At 34.4% G+C, this 21,592-nt stretch overlaps 2 protein-coding genes across 2 annotated transcripts; both read right to left on the bottom strand.

Annotated features, from left to right (window-relative positions):
• Positions 1–1,119: 1,119 nt before the first annotated feature.
• On the bottom strand, positions 1,120–6,548 carry LOC117118096 (frizzled-9-like). The gene has a single exon (XM_033262628.1). The coding sequence runs from the start codon at positions 5,767–5,769 to the stop codon at positions 3,973–3,975; it is 1,797 nt and encodes a 598-aa protein (XP_033118519.1). The 5' UTR covers positions 5,770–6,548; the 3' UTR covers positions 1,120–3,972.
• Positions 6,549–18,053: 11,505 nt separating this feature from the next.
• On the bottom strand, positions 18,054–20,999 carry LOC117118001 (HIG1 domain family member 1A, mitochondrial-like). The gene is made up of 3 exons (XM_033262523.1): positions 20,844–20,999; positions 20,099–20,256; positions 18,054–19,329 (listed from the first exon to the last, which is right to left on the bottom strand). The coding sequence occupies exons 2-3, from the start codon at positions 20,214–20,216 to the stop codon at positions 19,145–19,147; spliced, it is 303 nt and encodes a 100-aa protein (XP_033118414.1). The 5' UTR covers positions 20,217–20,256; positions 20,844–20,999; the 3' UTR covers positions 18,054–19,144.
• Positions 21,000–21,592: the final 593 nt, after the last annotated feature.

Genomic DNA, 21,592 nt, shown 5'->3' with positions numbered 1-21,592 from the left:
TCGAATTAAAGCCAGCCTCCGGAGAGAGAGAGAAAAATGATATGTTGTACAACTGATTTTTCCAAGACACATTATTATGTTGTTTACATTGCCTATAAATTAATATTTCAATCACAGACTTTGACATAAGACAGCGCATGGTTTTACAATTGAGTATTTTCGTGAGTATTAACAGACGCATATTAACAATTCAATTTTAAAGGATGCGATTGGTAACTAAACGAAAGCGGAATTGTTTTTGATTATGTCTTATTGGAAGTTTTGACAGTACATTACACGGAGACCTAAAAGATTTTAGATTTAGAGGTCATCCATAATTGTAATAAGAGTACGAAACATACTCCTTTCTTGACCCCTCTCCCTCTGAAAGAGACTGGTACACAATAAGAATGTTCATTTGTGTAATTTTGAGGTCATCATATTTTTCATAAAAAAGCATTTATCCCTGTACTTTCAACACCCCAACTCCCTCTTTAAGCGTATTTTTGTACTAACACCCATCCCGCCCCCCTCCCCACCACTCCTTCTTAAAGTGTTTTTTTGTAATCTTTTGATAATGTTGGAAAATATGGATAGTCCCTTTAAGATTGACTCACTATCGACTATTTCAGACTGTAAGTTAAGAACACAGTATCTTAACAAAACCATTGAGTTGAAAGCTATAAAGTTCAACGTATCCTCCGGTAGCTCCGCGGGTGGACATACCGATCCTCCGCAAACGAATGTTGGTAGGCATATTCGAAACAGAAACCTTTCCTAAATGTTACATCTTATCTCGATTGAACCGTTAATTTTACAGTTCGTAGGATTTACTATCATTTTAATATATTTGGAATTATGTATTTTAAGACAACTCGTTGTATATACTTAAATAAATATTAACTTAAAATGTAGTATTGTTATAACACACATTTAAAATTCATCAAAGAATACACAGAAACAAGTTCTGGCCTTGGCGATTTGGTAGGCCTACTTGATTTTTTCTCCAAAAATCACGCACACAAAAACGAACCGGTGATGCGGATAATGTCTTTAGATTAATAAAGACGGTGTGAGCGTTACACCAGACCAATCCGATTATTCTCACATGAAATAATTCAGCACCGTTACAGGCAATTGTACAATGAAAAAATATATTGCATTTATTCATAACAGTATAAAAATTTGTTGACAGTTTTAAAACGAAATATCGTGGGTGACATACGACATTTACATAATAATTATTGTTTACGATTTAATGTTTTATTTGAACTATGGTACTTATATGAGCAGTACCAGCAGTAGACGATATAAAGCTATCGGAAGTAAAATACTACAGCGTTGAAATTAAATTAATTTTAAATTATGGATAGGGATTGCTATTCCTGTGGCAATTTTCGTGTATAATAGCAGCCGGTTAACAAGTTTCTGTAGAAAATTAAAACCAGCTTGTGCGTAAACAGCATAAATAGGTAAATCATAAGTCTCATACAAAGTGAAGATTGTAATGATCTGCCAATATAGTACAGTAGAACTTTTTGATTATTATCAGAGTGCTAATTTTTATCAAGAGAATAATGTGGTAAAAAGAAGCCTACTTTGCATAATCATAATTTGCAGTGATGAGTTGTTTTTTTAGCATTTCCCAACAATAATGGCGTCAAACGATATAGTTTGCTTTAATTCATTGCTACTCAACAAGCTACAATGAATAGAACTACTGTATCTTTGTATCCCCCATGGAGGTTGTGGATACGTCGCAAACTAAAAACAGACTATCTAAAAACACCAGCCTAAAAGGTACCGTCCGCGCTGTAAATAAGCCGCTGTTAAAATGTCTTATCAATGAAGATACAGACTTCACAATAGTAGTTGTATTTGCCGGTATTAACTGTATCACATACTGTACATAGTAAAAACTGTGACAGTATTGATAACAACAGATAACTTGAATTAGCAACGATAACTACACGAGCCATTAGGCCTAATATTTGTTTACAGTTCCCGTAACAGGCCCATTAAGTCATATTGATCGTGATAAAATATAGTATAAATTTCGTTCTTATTTATGCCAGCGTAATTCAGTAAACAGTAGTCAAATGTAATAAAGGCTTGTGTGTCTTATGTTTTAAAGTAAAACCTTCGTCTACAATATTATGTTTTATGTGACAATTGCCTGGTTTTGACTTAATATGGGTATGGTATTATGACATCATCAATTCCACATATGGGAAAATCAAAAATGTTTGTCAGCAGACAAATTGACCGTGTAGACCTTGGGCCAAGTTTTTCGTCAATCATCCCTCACTATCATTTGGGCCGCCTCTTTTGCATAAAAGTAAACATCAATCAACATGTTCCTAGTATATTCATGTGGTAGCTGTTTAGTAAGTAAGAGGGGAAATACAGTAGGCCAGAAAGTAATTACTTATTATGTCATTTACATGAGCAAATTCAATGTCAATTATTGTTAATGTGTTTTTCCCAATGTTGGCTATGCCAGACAAGACGGTGTAGACCTATAGACTATACCTAATAATATAGTAACATAATACAGTATTGGCCTAAATAAAATATAACTGATATTTTAAACAATAATCAATAAAATATAAGAACGAAATATATCGTTTTCACACTTGGTATAGATACACATGTATTTGTTATTTTAAAAATCGGGAAGGCGGGACTCTGTATATTTACAAAACGTATTTAACTTGTAAAAGTATATCGGTGGACAATCGCAAATTGTGTTGGCACGCCAGGGCATTTCACAAGAGGAAGACATTAAAACCATATGAAAGCAAGACCTAAAAGTCGGTTAAGGTACCTATGGGGAATGAGATAAAACGAGATGCCGAATTGGCGGTTAGTTCAAGGCCAGGACATCTAGAGTAGCAATGAACGAGCAAATACTGTATCAGTATGTCGTTTACAACATTACAATAATATTAAAGATACACTGTCTGCCTAAAAAATCAGAAAACACCTCAAAAATACAATTAAAAAATTCAAGTACAGTACTCATTTAAAACTATCCGAAATAAGTTATTAACAGGTATATTGACTGTACAGTACTGTACTACTAAAATTCTTTAATTGATTTCTATGCAATTTAAGAGACTAGAATACAGAATACAGGAAGTGTATTATAACTTAATACTGTAAATTTAGCAATTCAATATAAAAATTGAATGTTCATTATTAGCTTATGACAGTGTATCTTTAATTGTATCGATATCTGTATACTCTACTTCAATCACCTTTATGCCATTGCACACAATCACAGAAGCTAAAAATCTACATATAATAATAATTTATTACAGAATTTGGCAAATATTTCTGCATAGGAGGCGAACGTCCAACAATTCATTTTTACAGCGGAAAACTATCGTTGTATAAATATTAAAAATATCAGACCATTCAAAAAGCTGCATGGGTTGAATCTCTAAACTTTAGTCACTTTTTCTGCACCATAAAATGTACGTGACCCCGTTGGCTAATCGCATTGAGAATTATAAGTAAACGCATTAGTTAATATCACCGGGCTAATCACCACGGAGCGGCAGATTAATAACACTTGGTTTGTGTTTGGTTTCCGAACGTATGAAAACGATATTTACAGGTGCGACATCAAAATAATAAATTACAATTTGTTTAGCCTTAGAAGTACCGCTTGTAGTGTGGATTGTCTGACCTTTGGATTCAACAGATATCTGCCGGCCATGTCTCTAGATACGCGATGTTGATTTAAGCGATTAAACGACTCGCATCCCTATATGGAACTCTCGGTTACGATAACTTCCTGAGTGCAATCAAATATTTGCGACAACTAGTAAGAATCATCTCACTCGTAGACAACTCAGTAAACCAAACAATACATGCAGTATATAAACAACATTTATTCATTAGGCCTAAAGTAGTGCGTTTCAATTATTTCTAATATGAAATTTACATAGTCAGTAACGGAGTATTTTACAAAACGTGATACTGTGCTTATATTATGTCACTTCCTGTTTTAAACCCTGGGTTCGGTACTCTTGAGTATGTGACGGGTTGTAAACTGGGGGCTCTGCTCGACGATTCTCCATTAGCGCTGTGGCCTTCGGAAGGAACAATCACTGTTTTGAGTGAGGGAGATGTTGTGTACATCGCTACAGCCTGATGATTTACGGCCTTGGTTTTCTTTTGGTTAAATCCAAATGTCGTATCACAACACTTCATCCAGCTGTTGATTGTTTTAGAGCTTAATATCCACATGCCACTCGTAATACCAATTACTAATAACATGAATAGTTTTACTGAGAGTACAGGAACTGACGGAATAGAATAAGGTAGTGTACATGAGTCACCAATGCAAGTAGTATTCATCGATTGTACTTTCCATAGTTCAAAATTCGTGCGTTGATAAAAGTAACAGGCAATAACAGATGTGGCTGGTACCGTGTAAAGAACAGAAAATACTCCAATACGGACCATTAATTTCTCTAGCTTATCGATGTTATTCCCGTCATTTTTCATATTTTTCATAACTTTTCTTATTCTAAACAAGTAAAAAAATCCAGCCAAAATGAAAAACGTCCCAAAGAAAAAATAAACAAACAACGGCACAAGCACGAACCATGTTAAAGCCGTTACATCTTGATTTCCAACAAAACACATCCCGGTTAATTCGTCACCGTCCACTCTTCGCATGGTTAGAATGATAATCGTTTTAAGGGCTGGGGTTGCCCATGCGGCTAAATGATAATAACTACTGTGCGCTGCTATGGCCTCGTATCCCCATTTCATTCCTGCAGCTAAAAACCATGTTATGGTTAAAATTACCCACCATATTGAACTGGCCATAAAGAAATAATATTGAATCAAAAATACAATAGTGCAGCCAGTACTTTCTAAGCCTTCTTGAATAAGGTATTTCTCCCCTGCTTGGTTTTCATCGCATGAAATTGCTTCTGATCCTGCAATGAGACGGACAATATATGCTATTGAGTAGATATTGTAACAAAGACTAAGAAAAATTATTGGTCTCTCTGGATACTTAAAACGAACGCGGTCGACGAAGAAAGTTAAGACAGTGACCGCTGTACAGAAGAAGCAAACGACTGCCCAAATTCCCATCCACAATTCGGCGAATTTCTTGTCCGATTCACGAAAAAAAACATCCACGTTACACCTTGGGGCACATGATTTTGTCAACTTTACATAAACAAATCGACTGGGATTTTCACATTTGTCCGGGTTATCTTCATTAGGTTTAGGATCACTCGTTTCCTGCGAAGGTATCAGTGGATATGACGGAACTCCAGAGGTCTTGTTGGGGCGATTTCCTGACGAAGTGTTCGGAGCCATCATGCAGAGAACATGACGATCATTGGAGTCGGAAACTGGAAGACCCTCACAATCCATTGGCTGCGGCCATTCGTAGTTAAAACTTTTCATGATGGGAGCACATTTTGCTTTCACATCTTCGCACATTTGCCTACACGGCCAAATGGGAAATTCGTACTCTTCCGTACAGAAGGGTGCAAACATCGAACACAGAAATCTGTTGAGCTGATCAGAGCAACCCTGGTTCACAAGCGGTGCAAATTCATGGATTTTTGGAGCTGCTTCATCTTGAGTTCTATGTTGAAATCTGTTTGGCATGCTGGTGTAATTGTAACCGATCCCTATGCACATTGGAATGGTGACCCTCTCACATTTGCGGTTGTTCTCATCAATCGGGGACAAACAACTGGAAAAATGAAGCGTTGTTATTAAAATCCAAATCTGAAAACGCCTAGCTTGCATCGTGCTTTAAATTAAGCGAATGCCAGCCCTGACTGATACCGTCGGAACAGTTTGGCTCCAGCTATAATATAGCTCAGCAACCAGCTTAGCTTATCGCAGAAGTCATCGATACACCGTGCTAACACGTAAGTGATACCACTTAGGGAATGCTTTGACTGGATCAAGCCGAAAGTCTGCACAATGCCGTATACTAAACCTCATCACACTCGCGTAGTCATATTGGAACACATTAACCATACATGCCTAGTTATATTACTATAACTGATGTGTGTTCTCAGGTATATGGTTCATTCCAAGTTAAATAAAATCAGAATGTTAATGGAGAATGTTCTCATTTCTTAGTCAGTTTACTCAAATAATAATATGTTGAATGTTTTATTGTAAATTCATTGGAAGGCCTACGGCGGAAGGACACTATTTCAAGTCTGCGCGGTACGGTCACGTTGTATCGTTCTTTGTCGGCACCTTTGAAGTTTGATACGTCCATGGTAAGTTATGGCAGTGAGATCATATCAGTTAAGCGCCTGCCTGCTTTGTGTTTACTACTTGTAGTTCAAACCTAGCATATGAAAGCGATTGAACTAGCTTTACAGTATGTTTACCGGTCTGTTGCGGTGGGCATGATTATAGTTTTATGACATTATATATGTAGCGATAATCTTTCTGCAAAGTCACTTTATTGCTGACCTATAATAAATAGGGCTTTGAAATGAGATTGTTGTACCACCTTCTTTCTTATATGATAAATGCGCTGTTTGAGGTACAAATATTATACAGTACATAATATTCATTATAGTATTATTGATTGCATTTATGAGAACTTTAAAAATCCATAAATATACCGACTGAAAAGGCATTTTTATTTCATTTATTTTATTATTTTTTTTTTAATTATTTTTTTTTTTTATTTTTATTGTGTACAGTAGGCCTACATTTCAGAGTGGCTGACACCAACAAATGTTGCTGACGCAGCCTGAAGCTAAATAAATAAATGAAACGAAAATGATAAAATTACTTTGTGTATCCGGCTTTTTATTAAAATTCTATAGACTGTTATCTTGCCTAATCTTATCTGATTCTCATAGACATAAATAACTGAATCCTGTGTTACAATAATACCATTTTTTTTATTTAACTATATCCATTTAAATACATAGACCTACAGCAAAAAAAAAATGGATCAAGGCCTACGGAATTCAAAAAAGTGTTCAGGATTTTCAAAAGAAGTAGGTCTAATTATACTGCCAAGGTTGATGACAAGTGAAGATGTGCCGTTGAAAGGACAAAGGGGTAGTAGGCCTAGGCCATATCTCACATTGAAATTTGGTAGACTATTTCTAATGCAGTAATAAAGTTTTGCATAAAACTTGTAATTCTTTACTGCATTAACGAGTTAGGCCTAAACGTACATTTTAATTCAAGAGTAAACTGTTACTCTTTAACCATGGAGGAAAGACTTTAACTTAAACTCAAGTTATTCGATTACAGGCCATCGAAACATATTTTGATGTGGCCATCCATTTCAATATTTTCAAATGAGTACAAAAATAAACGCTTTTGGAGGAAGGGATTTGGAATCGTAGGAATAAGTAGGGCTACGCTTCATGAAAAAGATAAATGATCTCAGAATGGAACAAATCAACATTTTAGTGTGTGTGCTTGTGGAGGGGATCACAGAAAAGAATACTATGTTTTGCAGTACAGTATTATGAAAAGGTTGAAAATAGGGTTTGAGTAGGCCTATGGGTATCTGGCTCCACATGATACATCATTCCGATGGCAATATAATTACCTTCATAAAAGGTAATCACATACAATCGAAGCACTGTAATAATCGAAGAACATAGAAAAATAGAAAAAGTACTGAGTATACATTGTTATTTCAGGAATAATACCATCTGTTTTTACAATTTTATGATCTAATTGTGTTGTATTTCCATTATCGACATATTTTAGTTAATTAAGATAATTTTCTTAGTTTTGTTGCTACGTTTCTACGTTTGTGGTTTAATGTACACGGACGACGCACTACAACTTGTCTTGTCTGTGTCACAGTTTTTAAAAGGGAGTTCAATAAATCTCTCTATCTGTTTGAATTTACAACTTGGAAGACTCAATAAAAGAAACTTTTACATTCCACAGAACAAAACTACTACCTCCGTATTCGATTGACGTAGTGTCATGGGTTATTGAAGGCTTTTAACGATATCGGTATTAATCATCTATTTTTGTCTTAAGATCGGTTATTTTACTTCAACGTAAACAATTTTTTGCAAATATGCCTTCTAAAAGTGATTTAAGTTACATACAGAGCCAAAGCCCTTTTCTTATTTAACTTTGAACGACTACTTATAGTAAACCAAACAGTGCCTTTTTGTTGCGCTTTTCAATTCGTACTTGTTTTTTAATTAAATGAGAAAATCTTCTTTCATCGAAAGAATACTAATTAAGATCTGTGAGCCATCCATCTTTCCATGCTTTTGTTGCCTGTTGAATGGCCGGAGTTTGAGCTAGTTAAAACGATACAGGGATTAGCATGATAAAAGGTGGCCGTTGAATTGAACATGGCAGGCGGCTTTGTGTGTAGTAATTTCTGATGAATACCGCTTCAAAACACGCCGCAAATTCTGACTCTCCGGCATGAATATAGCAAAGCCATTTGGGTAAAACCAACAAAGATATCAAGGGTTTAGCAAAGAAACAAAATCCGCAGCAAATCGAAAAATTCGTCAACTGCTTTCAATCGACATTCATTATAACCGTTTGTGACAAAATAAATGTAACCTTCACTATCAATGGGCTGAGAATAGGTTTCTTAATGCGTTGCCTCCCTATTCCTGTTCTTTGTAATTAGTACGGTATTCCTAATTCTTGAAATATACATACGATTAAAATTAGTAATTCAACTTCAACTGCGCCTTTGAATTAGATTGATTTCTAATTATAAACCAATTGTCGGTTACTCACAAAGGTAGTGTCACCACGATATTGTTGCTAGTGGTGAAAGAATAAATAATATATTCCTTCGTGGTTATTATTGGAGCTCGCATACTAATTTTGCTTATTAAAAATAAAGACAGATTAGCAGTAGTTGGAGCTATTTTTTTTATTCAATTTTTGTTATCTAAACGATTGTCGACTATCTAGATCTGACTATAAACGCGGACCAAAGTATCGTCTCCTTTTGGCCAGCCCTCAAAGAGATCTCCGAACTATACTTGAAATTAAATTTTCTTCTTAATACCTTTTGAAATGCTGAGCTCATAAGTACAATTTTCTAATCTCTTTTCTAAACGATTTTACTTTTGGTTAATAATATTTCTGTTGCTTCTGGTGGGCAGTGGAAGCGGTCCGTTCCTTCACAAGACTCTGTGCAATCACGTGGCAGCACATTTAACGCAAACCCGGGCCATCCACCTATTTCCATGTGTGCGATGAGTAAATTGGCTTCCGTGTGATAACTTGGAAAGCAACATTTACGAACTGTCTCGCATCATTACACGGAGGAACATGGTCTCCATTTTATCAAGTTGGAAGGCTTTTATATTCCAAAGTCAATTATATTTGAAATTTAAAAACAGTATTACACAGCTCAAAGATTGTGCCTTTCAATAAAAGATAACGACAGAATAAGCACTGGTGGTATTATAGTAAACGTTACGGGTCGGTCCTCGTGCGGGCAAGCAGGTTGCAAGGCAGTCGGTGTACTGTAGCTTGCCAACAATAAAATCTGTGTTGCGACGTTTATGTATTTTGTGAGGGTTTCATGGTGCTCGTTAAATAAGGTCATGGTGTTATGACCTCAAATTCTGCAGACATTATTTGTCTGTTACATACTTGTTGATACGATGCCGTCGGTTCAAATGAGTCTACTATTTGCAATAAAGTTGAAATTGTTTATAACTTTCTCTTCGTTAAAATGTTATCAGTCTATATTCGTTCATAGCAGGGGGTTATATGCTTATATACAATATACCAGGCCTATATTAAACCAAAGCTTGTCGTTTTATGGGAATATCTAATGATATAAGCATAGGACTCATATACCCAATAAAGTACAGTATGTCTCCTCACTAGAGCTGTCGAACATCGAATCAGTCTTCTTTGCTGATACATTATTGATTTTGTATATTTTAGTTCTTTGAAATTGTAATCTTATACTTATTGAACTTGTAAATGGTATTTATAACTTAAGTTGTAAATTTAAATCATATTTTTATAAAATTGTGTCTTTTTTTGTTTATTTGAAATTGTAAATGTTATTATTGAATTTGTAAACTGTATTTAATGACATTGTAAATTTAAATTGTATTTTATAAACTTTAAATGGGTAATTTTGTAATTTTTGTTTCTTTTATCTGACTTCTTGATTTTGTAGTTTAAAATTATTTTGCAATTTGTCTTCGTTGGTAGGTTTATGTGTGTCTTAAGACGAATTTCCAGAATAAGTTTTTGCTATAGGCCAATTTGGACAAAGATTTGATTTGAAACCAATATGGTGAAAACTCGCATTTTCAAATTGTCTTCACTTTTTCATAGGAATATTTAACACAATATCGTTTCTAATATATCTGTATATACTAGGCCTAAATTATATATTTTTTTTAATGTCAAATTGAATAGATATTTTATATTTTGATAATTAATATTGTTTGCCTTTTTTAAGGGATGGGATTTATAGTAAAAATTATTCTGTATTTAGGAGACGTTCCAATGTTTTCTATGGTGTCTAGATTATCAACGCCTTTCAACTCTATGACTATAAGTATAAATATTAATTAGGCCTTACGCCACTATGCCTACTGTGGTCTTGAGGTTTTGACATGAATGCTCCCTACCTATACTATAGAGCTAAGTGAAAGTTAATAGAGGCCTACCGTTCATGTGACCGAAGAAAACAAATGAAATATAAACAAAAAATAACAATTCTTATCTAGGCTTATAGATCAATGCCATTATTTCAATCCAAAATAAATTTAAATAAGTAGACCTTCAAAAATAATTAATAAATTATATTAAGTGCGGTGTGTTGCACTTCGAACTGACTGATGAAAGTCAAAGATGATGGTGATGGCGATAACGGCTAGACACCAATTATTAATCCCTTCAGAATGTTTGTCTTACACTCAGTGCCCACCCATTCCTCTTTGCCACATAGGCCCAACTATTACTGGCTACTCACAAATGACTACGAGAATATTTAAACAGATGTCTCCATAATTTCTTGGGTAATTTGAGAAAAATAATAAAGAGAAAAAAAAATAACAATAAATAAAATAAATAAACAAATGCAATCATGAGCAGGGGTGACAAATCTTCCTCTATCCATGTACTGTAGGTATACAATTACTGTTATACCTCCATGCCCTATAAAAAAAAATGTGATAATCCTTGTATTGTTTTGTTCTTAATAGACCTAAGTAAAAACTAAATAAAGTGGAAAAGAAGTTATTTGTGACTTTTTCGAGATTATCTACCTTACAAATTGGAGCATTTCACTGACGATTACTTTCACTAAATGGAAGGCAGTAAACAGGTTGGCTGATTATTAACAGACAAGGCTTGTACTTGTTTAATCCGAGTCTGTGTTGCTAATGTTTTTCTTACCATAGGTCTAATGATTCTTTACGATATTCAGTAATTGTTACCACCCTAAAAACCTCTGTCACGCCCGTGAAAGACCGTTAATATTTTATTACACTAGAATACAATAAACGCATTGAATAGTCACACGTCCAAACTAGTTCTCGGAGTCAGTAGAGATTCCAAATTAAGTATCTTTATATGCAGCCTTTAATTAGGTTCTATTGTTACTTTAATTTGTAACCAATACCATTTCCTTACGCTTGCTTTACTTTGTATTTTTTGTCAGTTGTCCTCACACTGAGGAAGAACACAGGAGTGTTTGAAATATTCGTGATTTAATAAATTATATTGCTTCGTAGCATGTTTGCAACTCATAGATGTTTTTTTATTGCTGCCTTTCTATATTTTATTTATCGAAGCAAACGTGGAATCTTCATATTCTAATATATATATATATATATATATATATATATATATATATATAAAAAGAAGAAAGAAAAACAGGAAACGAAACAGTGCTCAATCCCAGGACAACAATATGCCTATACAAGACACATAATAAACAATAAAATATCAGGGATTATTAAAGGCCTAAATGTATACAAAAAATACGAATCAGAATTGAGAGACTGATAAATTAATAATAAATGAAACATTAATATTACAGCAAGTGATATTATAAATCAGAAATGTTAAGCGTTACAGAGAAAATTCAATGGCTGTAGCATATAGCCGGTTATGTTTCTGGTAAGTAATGATATAGGCTTACTTGTTTTATTCGATGTACTAATAGGCATACCGGTACTGTTTACAAGGAAATGTCAAGTCTATTTGTCAGTCACATCACATTGTAACAACCTCGCGTGCCATATTTAATCACTACTTTATTGCATTCCGTAAGATTGGCAAACAAAACGATAAAATGATTACATATTAAAGTACCACACTTCCCAATCTAAAAGGATTCTAATCAAGGGCGACTAATGGGGTACGGTATTTTTTCACGCACGGGGGTGGTGGGGGCATGACGCCTGGAATTTAAAGGCGCACTGAATGAGAGAACAAGTGAGACGCGCGACAAACGCGAAAAGTATATATTATTTATAATACAGGTACCATCGTACCATAATGTACATGAAACACAATAACAATATACTGTATATGATAGATAGTAAATACAGTAATTCCTTCCTTTTTTTTTGTTCAACTTCGATTTTTCTAAAATATTATCGATGCACTAACTCATTTTCAGACTTTTCGATTCTACATCTAAAGGAATTTACTGACTTGCTCAGAAATTCACAGAAGGAGGGTGATCCTACCTCAACAAACATACAATTATATTTTGTGATATAAGATTCTCATTACAGTAAGGGGAAGTGAGTATGAGCAACACTTCCAAACAAACATAAATTTGTTGAAATAGGAAAATTTAAATGCTGCTGAACTTCATAGGGGTTACAGCCATCTTCGCCCATCACTCACCCCCCCCCCCTCACCAAAAAAAAGAAAAAGAAAATAAACACCACCACCACCAAAACTCGAACCCAATTCTTCAATAACGAAATAAACGAGACTTTTCCACGCCAAAAAAAAGAAAAAGAAAATAAACACCACCACCACCAAAACTCGAACCCAATTCTTCAATAACGAAATAAACGAGACTTTTCCACGGCATTATTATTAATACATTTTCGTTCCATCCCGTGGCGAGTGTACTGCTGGTAGTGAAGTGTGATGGGACGGAAATAAAAAAAAATATATTGTTTAAAAATACATACGTCATGGTATATTACCGGCACATGAGGCCTAATCGAATTTTCAAACAAAAACACTCGGGTGATGAATCCATAATATGTCTGTTGACAATGTCTTAATTTAACAATGCAAGGTCACACAGGTCATATATTAATTGATCTGTCTCTTTTTCTGAGTTATTGTGCAGATTTTAAATGATCTGCGTTATTAACAAATCACTTTCTATTGAAGTATATGTTGACAGAGAGCTTCCGGGCATATAATTTACCGAAACTCGCTCGGAAATTTATCTAGCTCAAACGCGCCCAGGTCCACTCATACAAATACGTACACTACTGAAACTGTGTGAACTGCTATTCAATTCCAGAACCGGTAAGGCTAAATTAAATTAGTTTCACCTTGGGAATATAAAATTAATTCTTTAGAATTAGAATTAGAAACCTTTCTTTTTACTGGATACCCAATCAATGTATCGTAAAAGTTAATTAAATATTCAGGAATTTCAGGAACAATGCCTTTTAAACATTTGAAAGTCATTACAAGATTTTGTTTGTGGAGGGTGTTGCTATTTACTATCTTGTCGACGACAAACAGCGGCAAATAATGACATTTTTAATACTAAAAGAGGGGAAGGGGGGGGGGGCGGGACAAATAAATTAGCAAATTGGCCTAGTGATGTTTTCATGGGGCGCCAATAGGCCTAGTTTATGACAGCGAGGGTGATCCAAACAATGCCGTGGTCAACGTAGTGTAGGCCTACATGAAACTTGTATCTACTGGATTTGCATGTAAAATCACCTTAACCAGGGGCGGATCCAGTAAGGGGGCCAGTTTTGCCACTACATTTTAGGAAATTAAATTGAAATAAATGTCACGTGCTACTCACTTACATATTCTGATACTGTTGTACCCCCTCCCCGTTTAAAAAAAAAATCTGGATCCGCCCCTGTTAACGAAGTCGTAAAACCTCGAATTGAAGCCCAGTGGGCTTAATCTCGAAAAGAAGCCCATCTCGAATCAAATCCTCCTCGTTAGCAATATTAGCCTCAACTGCACTATCTTTTCGAGATTGTACAGTACATACACTGTACATGAATTTTGAAAGAAACAAAATAAATAAATGAAAAACACGCTTGGTTTATACAGTACTGTTTTAAATGATTTTATACCGGATAATACACTCCACGACACAGGTTGATGTTACAGTGGCCCTATTTATTGTTTTATAATACCATGGAGGTATTATAGTAAACATTATAATATCTCTACGATAGTACTGATTCTCAAAATTCACTTTGAAAAGAAGCGCCCTTTTTTATTTTGCTAATGTAGCCTTTTAAAAAAAAGCCCAGCCAAAGATCTCGAAAAAAAAAAATGAAGCACAGGGCTTCAATTTGAGGTTTTAACGGTATACCTTCTATGGTACAATATAGGCCTACGTCAAAATCCTTATTGTATCTTCTAAAGAAAGCTATTAACCGTCAATAAAGTCAATGTCTAATCAAATTTTACGTGACATGCCTAAAATTGTCATGATGACATGGGAGTATAAAATTGATGATGACATCACATCATGACCATATATAAGCACTATCAATGTGAGCATATCAAACAGATTTTTATCAAAGAAAAATTGATATTCTAGACCAAGGAGGTATAAAAATAATACAAAAGCTTTCACTGATTTAGCCTGAGACATTACTTTAAAAATAGGCCCCCAACGGAAGCGTGTGTCTATGCCCAAGTATTATCTTTACTATTGTAATAAAGTATCCACATGGAGATTGGGTTATCAGGAAATGTGTGGGTCTTGTGTGTGTGGGGGGAGGGGGTGTATGTGTGTGTGGGGGGTGTTGGGGTGGGTGTGTGGGTGTGTGGCACCATCCTAATGGGAAGTGCCGCCTCCTAAAGAAAGAAAAATACAAAACCATCAACTTATTAGACATAAGGTACAGGTAATACAGTAAAATCGAAAACGTTAAAAAATCGTTTCTTTATATTTTCAGGTTTAATTTACTAATCTTACTCGACATAAGCAAATCAATTGCATATAATGTTCCACACCATCAACATGAATTTATTTATTTATCTATTTTAATTAATACAAGCTTTAAAACAACTAAAACTGAGAAATTAATAAAAATAATAATATAAAATTAAATAATACAATAATAGCCTATATTGAGCTTACTAATTATTTGTGTGTGTGCGAATCTTCAGATGATGAAATAGGCCTATAATTGTATTGAGAGAAACAAAGATGACAATATCTGGAGTAATAAGTCACTTATTACTCACTTAAATTCCGCACCAGATCTTAAATTCGTTATACACTTTAATCAATATCAATAAATAAGACGAGTGCGACAATTAACAGCCAACGACAACAAGGTCGTTTAATCAGAAAAGGTGGTTTTAATTAGATTAAAGCTTGTCGTATTTGATCACGTTCCGTAAGAAATGTTTTGTAACGAACCTATATATTCTGGTTTCCCAGTAGCCTTTCACTTCAATCTACCTAGCCATAGCATTAATGACATACGATTTATTTTGATCGCTAATAACTTTTCATCCCTCTCGCATAGACGCAATGAAGAATTGAAATGGATTCTTAGACCAATTCTTATATAAACGGTTTTAATATAGACTTAGATTACTTATCAGACTATTCATTTATATATGTTTAATTTTCATCTTGGTTCCCATGCCTTCATCCAGCTACATTGTTTATTCCAAATTAAGTATCTTAAAAAAGTATCTTAAAAAAACTGTAACAAATGAACCAAGATAAATCATAAGATAATAGGCACGTAATTAGTAACTGATATAAAACGATATAGGCTTAGATATACAAATAAATAAATATAAATAATAATAATAAATAATAATAATATATTATATATATTGAACATTCATGTGTCATTAAATGGTGCCCACATCACCATTCACACTTTTGCTGTATCGTCCTACCAATAATTATTGTAAATTATTCAGTACAAAAATAGAATTCTGAATGATGATTATAAATGTTATTATATATCGCTCATGGCTGTTCTATTCTTTCCTATTGTTCAAATACTGGAGTTAATATGACCCGCCATCGGTCCGTGGTGGTCAACGAGTTTTATTTGTAGCAGCAATTAGCAGTTTATCTGATATGAACGTGAAAATTCAGTTAATGTTTCCGTAATAATCTTTTGAATTTGTTTTGAACTAGATCGGATCTGACCTTGACTTGGTAGTTACGGTTGAAAAATGACAGAAGAACCGCGCACAAAAAGATCTAATTCGACGTCGAGATCCACCGTAGGGCCTGCTTCTGATCTGTGAATATGAACTACGAAGGTCACTAAAGAATTTCAGGCAACACACTAATCTACCATATGTAACAGAAATAACAATTGTATTAAAATAATGTAATTGTTGGATTTAAAAAAAGTTAGGCATACGCCAGTTGGGATTCCAATCCTGGACTGTCTGCCTCTATATAGGCCTATGTAGGTATCAGTGTAAACACTGAAGTCTAGCACTATATTATAACATAGAGAACGGTAGGCCTATACAACATACAGGCCTGCCATGAGTCACGCTCAGATGTCAACCTATCTGATAAAACTGAGAAAAAGACAGAAGATTCTAGTAACATTAAAATACTTCTAATTACGGCGAGTAAAATTATTTTTTATTAAAGATAGGCATACACTCTTGTATCTCGCGGCGTTGTGGTGCATTCAAAAGAGAATTTACATTAGAATGTACATTAAAATTCAGATATTGGAATATAGGGCTACTTATTCGGATTCGGTCGATGGTAGGCCTATATTCGCCTTACCGTGATTTTTTTTTTTTTAATGATCGACGTAATAACATTATTATCGGACATAGGTCATATTATTTTTAAAATAGTCATGCCTAACCATGCTTTACTTTTTTTTATTGTGGGGGGGGGGGAGGCTCTGTGAGGAACAGAACTTTCTACACGTAGGCGTTTTTTTTGTTTGGTTTTTTTGTTTTTTTGTTTTTTTGTTTCGACTTATTTCTAGAGTATGACGCTTAGAATAACGCTAATCCAATAGCGCCACTATAATACTCCTGTGCTAGCAAAGATCTTATAAGATCTTTGTGTGCTAGGCATGAGTTGTCTGGGGGCGCTGCCTCATTTCATTCAGATCTCTGGCCTCGCCGTTTGGGAATTTTCTTCACGTAGGATAGTTTGGTCTGTGTCAGCCTCACCTAGAGTTCGATTTTGATAGAACGACACAGGACGTATCATTCGCTTTTTATGACTTCGAGATTCAGGCTTTGTATGGGCCTTGTATTTGAATCAACGCAAGAATAAAACAAGTGATTGATAGTAGATTTATACTGTTAATATTAATAATAATACTAACTGTAATAATAACATCGACACCAACAACATTAATAATAAAAGCTGGCTGTCAATCAACTGCCGCTACAGAGCGAACACTGTACATATACTGCACATGCAACTCCCATTGTGTTACAAAATTTTTTTTATTTTTTTATTTTTATTTTTTTTATTTTTTTTTTTTGTTGGATTACAGTAAGTACACAAATGAAGATTTATGCATATAGCTAAGAACACATTGTGCAAAAATATTCAAATTAAAAATGTGTGAAAAATATTAGTTGATTATATTTGTTAAATATATCACACAATATTTTTCGACATTGCTGATAATACATCCAACACTTCTTTTCCCCGGGCCCTGTGACTTGTTAGGCCACTGGTCCAGTGATGACTTTTGGAACATGCTTGGCTCAAGCGAGTTTCTTGTTCACAGGTATCGAATCTTCCCTTGACAGTCCATTGATTTTAAAACATGCACCACTAAACACATGATCATAATTCCTAAAAATGTCCAACCGGCAGGTACCGTACAACAGAGCATAATAATTAATAAATAAGTACAAAATTGTATAGCATTCATATCCATTTTAATGATGATGAAGGTGCTTGATATGCATTCAGAACAGAAAATACCATATACCAAATGTAACACAATACTGCAAGTATTTATTCATTTCAACAGTGAAATCACACAATCCCAATAATACTCTGTATTCTCTATTATCAAATAATTTTAAAAATATGATTTCTCTCTCACTACAGAGTCTGATCAAAACATATCATAAAATTAAGAAATTTATTTACGTGTATTCAAATACAGTATACACAACAAGATGTAAAAGAATTCTATGCGAATACGTATATTAATTAAAACACAATTTTATGGCACCCTGGCTATACTGTTAAAATATCTTTACACACCTCCAAACAATCACTTTTCAGAACAGTTGTAAAGCCAGTGGCATATATAGTGGTGTGGGGGAGCATGTTCCACCCCACCCCCCCACAAAAAAGGCTTGTGCTCCCCCCATCTCTTCTCCCTCCATTGAAAATGTCCAAAGCTAAATAATCATGCTCAAGTAGTCAAAAATCATCTACCATATTACTTTGTGACCTAGTGCCCCACCCCCCTCACTCGATTTGCACCACAATCAGTCCCCTCCCCTCCCATTTAAGACTGGTGGTTTGGTAATTTTCCCAGTTTCTTTGGATTCTGTAACTATGGCAATGCTGTTATTTCTTAACCAGAAACTATTAAATTATCGGAATCAATCAAATTCTAATTTATAGCAATGACAGTGACAATTATAATTATATTAAAAACTCCTTTATGAGCGAATTTTAAAAATTTTGACTCTGATAATTCAAATACTTCATTATATTTGTTCTTTATATAGTATAAATATAAAAATATTTCCAAGGAGAAAATATAAATAACATAAATACAATATATTATTTAAACTTATGTTAAATATTTCATTGAAACTGGACTTCCACATCAGTAACAATCTATGTGATTTTTTTTCTTATAACAAAATAATATTGATATTAATAATATTATTAATAATTGAAAAATCAATATTATCAATATTAAAAAGTAGTTTTGATGATGCTAATAATTGTATCTTATAAAAATTCCAACAATAGAATTTTAAGTCATCATGAATTGTCCTTTTTGAATGTGCTAGCAAGCATTTTGTATCCTACGCCAAGCGTCATAGCTCCAACAACACATGTCTGCGCAATAACACGTAACCTCATTAAATATATTGATGTCGACATTCCTCTACGATTCCTGTAAGCGTATGCGCCATACCCAACTGCTACGACAAAACCAGCAATACCTATAAATAAGAAAATTAGGAATACTTAGTCAACATTTTTACTTCCAAATCAAATAAAAAAATTACATAGCAGGCTTATGTTTTGTTTCATCCAGCAAAGCTGACCTTTGAACCTTTCATGGTATTAACTTCTCAGGTCTCTGAAGACTTGGGCAGCGGCATATCCAGGAGTCTTGCAATGGGGTGGGGTGGGGGGCTCGGTGGTTAGGTGAGGAGTGCTAGGTAGCAAAATAAGGTGATTTGAGGTGATTTTTAACTACAGTAATTACAATAGGTATGATGTTTTGGGAGAGACTGGGGGTCGGGTTGGCGCAAGTATTATTTTGTGAAAGTGCAACCCACTCCCTTACACTCCCTAGATATATACCACTAAGCTTGGTTTATGAAGTATGACATTTCGCTGACAACACTACTAAGAACACACAACATACAGTAACTTGTGCTTCTTGGTATTATTTTCTCTATTAGTATTATATAATTAAAATTATTTTGTATGTTTATGTTTTTGCTTTATAAGACTTGAATGAATGAACAAAGAAATGAATGAATGTAATTATTTTTCTACTGCAGGTAGTGCCAAGCATATTTGTATTCTATACTACACAAAAAAATGTGACAAATAATTGTTTTTGTATGTTGATGAACAAGTACAAACTTGAATTATTACTAGTGAAAGGGATATAATAATAAGAGTGGTGTATTAGCTGTTGGTAATCCCCAAGCCCTTGTTCAGAAAGGAAAATAAAGTTATCAACAGCAAATTACTCACCAACAGGAACAAATGGATCTTCTGCCGCTTTCCTTGATAATTTTCCAACTGCTGATTCTCCTGGTGTGTATATATCTCTTGTATCAATTCCTATTCGTTTGTTGACATTTCCCGACATACTACGACTTATTCTTGGCAAAAACTCCACTAGGAAAATACTAAATATGATAGAAAGGGATTAACTATAATACATCATATATATGTTGTGTTATTTTAATCAATATACTATGTTTACTTTACAATTTTACATACAGAAGGCTATTCTTAATATCATATCTGTAACAAAAATTTCACCAAATGATGAATTTCTTTTACTAGGCTACTGTATGCTTACTCTAAAAACAGTAGCATTTCCATCAATTTGTATCTATTACTGTATTTACTTTTTGATCAGTTAATCAGTGTATTTAATTTCTTCAATTTGAAAGACTACAAAAATACAATATCCAGTTATACAACAAAGTTCGGATATTTGGTTTTTAATCTAGCCTAGCCAAAGGACTACGCCTGCATCGCCGGCGGCAGTTATGTCACTCACTGTGGGCATGACAGCACGAATTACTTTCTCTTCTGACTCTTTCTTATTACTAGGTCTAGCCTAGCCTATTATAGGCTAGGCCTAGGCCTAGTAATAAGAGTATCTATATAGGGCCTCATTCGCTAGGCTAGACTGGAACATGAGCTTCAATTTACATTTTAACAGTGTAGAATCGCAACATGATATAAAAGCAATTAATATACTCACATAGAACTTGGAAACTGACAACAATTCAGCTGTCACAATCACAACAATCGGCTTTTATACTACAGTATAATGTATTAATATCTGCACGTCCACATTTCTCTGAATCTGATAATGATGTAATTTTTTGCTGGTTGTCAATGTCATGACGTCACATAACTCTATCTCGTAGGCCTATGTGGTAAATTACGTCACAATAATGAGTTTGTTGGGCGAGTTGAATGGCCGAGTGGTTATGAGCCGCTTGTGGGGTATAAATATCAGGCAATTGGAAAAAAATTTTAAAAAATAGGCCCTATTAGGCCTATTAATAAGAAAATTTATGTCATTTGATATTGTATAGGCCTATCTGTCATTTTTAACACTTGTTTGAAATTTATAACAAAAATCAAAAAGAAATTGATTCTCAATAAGCTATTAATAATTATTCATGTAATAATTATTAATTAAGCATGTAATTTTTGCTTGACTAAAATAGAGTAGCCCCTTTAGCTAGAGGTACAACAGCGCGTTTGTTCGGCTCTAGCGACTGGGCCTTTCGATGGCCTCTTCACAGGACGGCAAGAACGGGTGTTTGTGGCAAACCTCCAGTAATGACATATTGAGGGCGTCCAGCACGTGACCTGAACCGCTCATGTCGCAACTCTGTCTCATACGAGGGGTCAGACGAATTACTCAAATGATAGGGAATTACCCAAATGAACACCCAAATGATATATTACCCAAATGTGTATAATTAACGTTGAAACCTT

The sequence above is a fragment of the Anneissia japonica genome, unplaced genomic scaffold, assembly GCF_011630105.1.
Source record: "Anneissia japonica isolate Jap-2015-1 unplaced genomic scaffold, ASM1163010v1 scaffold287957_len1322810_cov207, whole genome shotgun sequence".
In the NCBI taxonomy this organism is placed as follows: Eukaryota; Metazoa; Echinodermata; class Crinoidea; order Comatulida; family Comatulidae; genus Anneissia; species Anneissia japonica.
Note: the sequence above shows the minus strand (reverse complement) of the source record. Positions and strands in the feature narration are given on the sequence as shown.